We start from the raw sequence: 5,879 nt of genomic DNA on the forward strand, positions 1-5,879 counted from the left end.
TTATTTTATAACAAAAAATAATTATTGGAATAATAATTCCTACATAGAACAAGTTCCAATTAATTTTATTGCACAAATTATAATTTTTTTTATTTAAATAAGAAATATATTGTGTTGGCACAATATTTAATTAATTATAATTAATTAATGATAAAAGACGATATGATTATGTTTATGTTTCCACTGCTATATTTAACTTGTATAATCCCTCCCTCTCTTCTCTGGCTCGGCCACAGGCACAGGCACAGGCACAGGCAGAGGCTCATCTCCTATGCTCATCCAAACCCTAAATTAATTTAACCGCGGACGAACCCATCCCTATAAATTTCTCCTCCAAATCTCCTTGTCATTTTCCTCACGATCCACCATATTCGCCTTTCACGGGAAAACTACTCTCGGAGATTACCATTAAATCTTCTTTTATTTAGTGAAATCTCATCGATTTCCTTCTTCTCTTCTGGGTCTTATCTCAAATTTTCCAAGGAAACATAGTCCATCTTATCTTATCTGTTTTAGAAAATCTCGATTTTGCTATCTTCAGCATTTGTCTTCAGAGTTGTGTAAATTTAGACCATTAGACAAAATTTGTTGTGGTTTACTTCTTTTAACTGGGATTTGTGTTTTACGCTTACAAGGTGTAGAAAAAACAATGGTCGGAGGTGGAAACAGGAAGGATGAACAGTTGGTGATAAGCAACAATAACGTTTTCGCGGCTCTTGGAACCCTAAGGAAGAAGAAGAAGTCTGATAAGGATGCTAAGGGCAAGAGCGCTGGGGGTTCAGCTTCTAAAAATGTCAAGCAGACAGAGAAGGATCCTGAGCCTGTTTTCTGGGCTCCAGCGCCATTGACTGTCAAATCATGGGCAGATGTTGATGATGAAGATGATGATGATTATTACGCTACTACAGCTCCGCCCCAGGCTGTTTGGGGAGCTGATACTGCTAATGAACAACATCACAAGGCAAAGGAAAGTGTAACTCCAGTCGAGGTGTGAATCCTTCGATATTTCTAAGTAGCATTCATGAAAGTTCTTGAATTTTGGATCCTTATTGTGCTGAAATTATTGAAAATTGAATCCTTATTTGGACACCCTTTTTAGTTTAATGCTTTATGAATGATTGCTAGATACTTTCATGTTAGTGTTTTTTCTTGCTTTAGAGTTATAAAGTGTTTTTGGTAATTCTAGGCTAGTAGATGAGTTCATTTGACCTAGCGAATTTGTCCACATGGTCATGATATGTTGTGTGTGTCTGTGTGTGTAACATTTATGTGTCTGTATATATGTGACTTAAATATTGTGCGTGCGTGTGTGTATAAACAATAAAAAAGCATTTTGTACGCAATGTATGGGCGTCAAATGGCTTTTGAGAGTGTACAGAAGCAGTGTAACAGTGTTTCTCTGGTCAGTAAAGTCAACCGGAATCACAGTATCATGATAAGGTAATGTGTTTGCTCTACTTGTTTTCCTTTTAGTTGTTAAAGAGATGTTTATGCGCTTAGATTGCAGTGGTTATGTGGCTGAGTGTAGTTAATTTTATTTCTCTTATCTTTTTGTTTTTTTTATGTCTTAGTTTGTTTGCTTGGTGCTAATTCTCCTTGGACACTTTACGCCTGTTACTGCATTTGTCTCTTGTGAATAATTTTATCTTGTATTCAGATATCACAGTTATGTGTCTTAGCTCCATATTATGCAGTCTTCAGTCAATTTTATCTGTATCAGATGTTGCACCTATATTTTTGTTTTCTGCATTCTTCATCAGTTCATTTTTGATAAGGTTAGATTCTTTAGTTGCTTATCCAAATTATTAGGACTTAACTCGTCAGTTAAGATGACAGTTACCTCCTAGAAATTTATCACATGATAACAGCTAGAAGAAGATGTTGGACAATAGGGGCTGTACAATGTTAAGTATGGTACTGTGATAACATGATGTTGACTGAAGAAGATTTCAAGTCTAATTGTTTTTTTTGTTATACTCCAATTACATAAATGTATCATGCACTAGTACTATTTGGAGGCTAACTTATTGTTATCTCGTCTTGGAAACCAAGAAAACCCAGTGGGTTGGATTATTTTCCACTCTGGTTTTGATAAAAAGGGAGAATCTGGTGCATGAAGCATGCAGTATTCAGGGTCCAGAAGAGGACTAAGAGCCCGTTTGGATTGGCTTAAAAGTTGGTCCAATCTACTTTTAAGTCAGTTTTTGACTTCTAGAAGTGTTTGGCAAATATAAAATAACTTAAATAAGTTAAAGATGACTTAAAATAAGTTAAAAACCAAAAGTAGGCCTCCCCCTACTTTTTATTTTTTGACTTAAAAGTCATTTAAGTTTGACTTTTTATTTTTGACTTAAAAGCTACTTTTTTTAAGCCAATCCAAACGGGCTCTAAACCATGTACGCAACCTCCCTGTATGGTGCGGATATTAATAGCATTCTCCTCATTTCAATGTACATTTCATGATCTTCTGGATTACATGGGTGATATCTGATGGCCTTAAGAGAAACAAATCTAGAGTCTATTTCATATAAGTTTCCCATATTTTCTTATATGCTCATTAGTATAAGTTGAATTTCTTGGCACCCAAGATTATTGATCTAATGGTCGGTGAAGTGGGTGCAAACCTTGGAGATCAAGGTTCAATCCAACATAGGGGAAAAAAACCCATGTGAGTTCTTCCTGTCTACCAAAACCTTGGTGGCAGACTTACCTGGTACCTGGGCTGCTCGGAGGTAGCACATACCCGGTCGAATCCAGGTGTGTGCAACATTCACCTTTAGAAGAAAAAACAAAGTTGGATTTTATGTACAATTACAGGCTTCCTCTTTGTCTTGGAGTATTTTGCTAGCAGGATTTAAACCCAAGCATGAATGGATGTACCTCAAATCGTTGTTGAAGAGATGACTTTAATTTTTAAGACATTAGGTGGTGGTGTTGGGCTGAGAAGCTGTTCAACTTAATTTCTAGAGCATACACTAGTCTTGTTGCGGCCCAATTTTTTTAATGATCTTGCCTTCTCAATTCTTGTCCTTGGCTTCTTTCCTGTTTGTGTCTCCAGCCATTCTTTCTTGCTCCTTTTTCCATGCTGAGCTTTTGATTGATAAACTATCTTTCTTTTGTATTCCCATGAATAAACTTCTTATTGTTGCCTTTTCTTTCATGTTGCCAGTGATTCTTGGTTTCCGTTGTGACATGAAGGATTATAGCTAGTTAGTGTTTGCTTTAACTGAAAGTTATTCCCTGATATCTGTTTGAAGATGGCCATACTTGGTTTTAAAGTTGCTTCTCAAAACCAATTTTATATCTTGTTTACATTGTAATGAAGGAATTTTCCTTCTTTCCCGACATGCTATTTTCCCTCTATCTAAAAGAAAAACATTTTATTTGTTGGTGATCAAATTATAGCATCTCAAAAATGAAGGTTCCTTTTTCATTCTATTGTTTCCCTTGTTCAGCAGATCTGCATTAAGTCTTGTAATCTGTTCATATCAGGAAAGTGAAAGTGAAGAAGAAGGGCTTGATGAAGCTGATGATGATAATGAGGAAGAACATGAGCAGGAACCTGATTTACCAGAGGAAAAGGAGCCAATTGTTAAGAAGACTGCTGAAAATGTGGCACCCAAAGAGTCGGAAAGGCAGCTTTCAAAGAAGGAACTTAAGAAAAAGGAACTTGCTGAGCTTGAAGCTATGCTTGCTGAATTTGGATTAAACAAAGCTGAGAGCAATGATGATTCACAAGGTAATTTGCTTATGATTGTAACTAAAACTTTTCCTCATCCAACCCAAAGGGAAGGAGGTCCGGAGAATCATTGGACAATTTCATATAAGAAATTCTTAAAAATTTCTTGCTCCGTAAAAATCCAAAAGTACAAGATATGTTTGCCTACTGCCTACATATTTCTTCTATTGTATCACTTCTGATTTGTATTCATTGAACTTCTCTGTCCTCTTCTTGCATCTTAATTTGTTATAGTGAAATATCTATCGAAAGTAAGTCGAACTGATATACATCTCAAATGCCTCGACTCATGTTCCCCCAAAAGTAGATCCTGCGTAGTAACTTAGAATAAAATTAATGGAGAAGGGCCAAAATTGCCCTGGTTCTTTTCACTGAGAAGCACATTTATCCTCTGTTAAAAGTTGGGCAGTTTTATGACCTCGCTGTTACCAAAAGGGCGCAGTTATGCCCTTAGCTTATTATGAACAGTTTTATGAACATTTGGGCTCCTCTGCAAAGATGCTCAGCTATCTATTATGTCATCTGGCAATTATTCGTTATCCTTTTCTTGTTCTTGCGTTTTACTCCATCAATCAAAGCATGTTTCTTCTGGTGAGCCTTGAAAGTTGTATGCTTATTTGGTAATTGGAAAGTTGGATCATTTTGTGACATTTTTACTAATATGCGGAACTCTAATATGGTGGTAATTTACCTATCCGTATATTACATTCTGGATTGGAATTGGTAATGTGGTTAGTGTGTATCTTTCACTATTTTCCTAAGAAGCTTGGGTTATATATGGACTATTCCAAAGTGACTGGGTGCTCCATTCCACTTGCAGGTGCTGCACAGGATAAGGTGGAAAAACTCAATGGAGAGATGGCTAAGAAGGATGATAATGCTCCTGGGGAGAGCAAGAGTGCAAAGAAGAAGAAGAAGAAAGATAAATCATCGAAGGAGTCTAAAGAGCAACATGACCAATCCAATGGTGTTGGAAATGGGACCAATGAAACAGTGGCAACCGAGAAGGGAGAAGATGCACCTACTGTTGCTATGAAGATAAAGAAGATGACATTGCTTAAGAAGAAAAAATCAAGCAAGGAGGTAGATGCTGCTGCCAAAGCTGCTGCCAGTGAGGCTGCAGCAAGGAGTGCAAGGCTAGCTGCTGCAAAGAAAAAGGAGAAGAACCATTACAACCAGCAACCCCTGCGGTGAAATGTTTCTTGAATTGGAAGTGAGCATGTATGTTGTTCATTTGTTAAATGCACAATAAACATCAGAATCTGATTCAATGGAGATGGGACTCTGGCATACTACTTTTTTATTTTACCAAAAAGAAATTAATCTAAAAAATAGGTTTACTGAATGGTTGTGGTGGTCTTTTATATTCTGCTGCTGGATGGACAGTTTTTGTGATGTTCCTATCAAATTGAAATGAACTTCAATGTGTCCTCATGAGTTTGCCATGAGTGTATACATTCTCTGTTGGATATTTGAAGCTAGATAATTGCACTTCTGCTGGGTCTGGGTTTCTGCTACCATCATTATCTTTAAAATTAACAAAGTAAGTATTTGTTATCTAAGGAAAAGGAAATAGTCTGTGGAAGAGTGTCGTTGTTTCCTTGGATAAACCCCCAGATTGAACTGCCAAACAGCAGCCTGTTCTTACTAGTGCTTTGTTAAGCTGACACATTCTTCTACCTATTTATTTTGGTCTTCAGGGGACACAGAAGTTAAGATTACTTCATCATGTTTTATGCTGGACTGTATTGTTAGTCTCTGTTGCTTATTATGTTCTGGATCAGTTCATTGTGAAAAAGAGAACCCCACCCACACACTTTTTTAGCTGCAAAATGAAGTGTTTCATTGCAACAGCATTGTTCTTGTTGCATCTTATGCAGTTTTTGGATCAGAGCTGCAGAATTACTATCAACAGGATGAAATTTCTCAATTTATCTTTTAAGCAGCGGACTAATAAAACTTCAAAAGAGGGTACGAGTTGACAAGAGAGATTTATATTCGCATTAATAGCGACCATCTCGCAAATTCATTTTCAACAGAACTTTTGAGAACGTGTCATGGTCTTTGCGTTGATATATTCATGGCTCTATGGGTTGAAACAACTCAATTTCCAGATACATCTAACATTTTTAAAAAAAAT

General features: G+C 36.7%; 1 protein-coding gene across 1 annotated transcript; it reads left to right on the plus strand.

The window, feature by feature from the left end:
* The first annotated feature begins 203 nt into the window (after nucleotides 1–203).
* LOC129880486 (uncharacterized) lies at nucleotides 204–5,173 on the plus strand. Its single transcript, XM_055954539.1, has 3 exons — nucleotides 204–988; nucleotides 3,493–3,739; nucleotides 4,560–5,173. The coding sequence occupies exons 1-3, from the start codon at nucleotides 650–652 to the stop codon at nucleotides 4,931–4,933; spliced, it is 960 nt and encodes a 319-aa protein (XP_055810514.1). The 5' UTR covers nucleotides 204–649; the 3' UTR covers nucleotides 4,934–5,173.
* Nucleotides 5,174–5,879: the final 706 nt, after the last annotated feature.

This window comes from Solanum dulcamara, chromosome 2, assembly GCF_947179165.1.
Source record: "Solanum dulcamara chromosome 2, daSolDulc1.2, whole genome shotgun sequence".
Classification (NCBI taxonomy): domain Eukaryota; kingdom Viridiplantae; phylum Streptophyta; class Magnoliopsida; order Solanales; family Solanaceae; genus Solanum; species Solanum dulcamara.

Bases quoted from the DNA above. Each gene is read 5' to 3' on its own strand.
- LOC129880486 (XM_055954539.1), top strand. From the start codon at position 650: ATGGTCGGAGGTGGAAACAGGAAGGATGAACAGTTGGTGATAAGCAAC. The intron at 989-3,492 runs GTGTGAATCCTT...TGTTCATATCAG, and splicing joins AAAGTGTAACTCCAGTCGAG to GAAAGTGAAAGTGAAGAAGA. The intron at 3,740-4,559 runs GTAATTTGCTTA...TTCCACTTGCAG, and splicing joins GAGCAATGATGATTCACAAG to GTGCTGCACAGGATAAGGTG.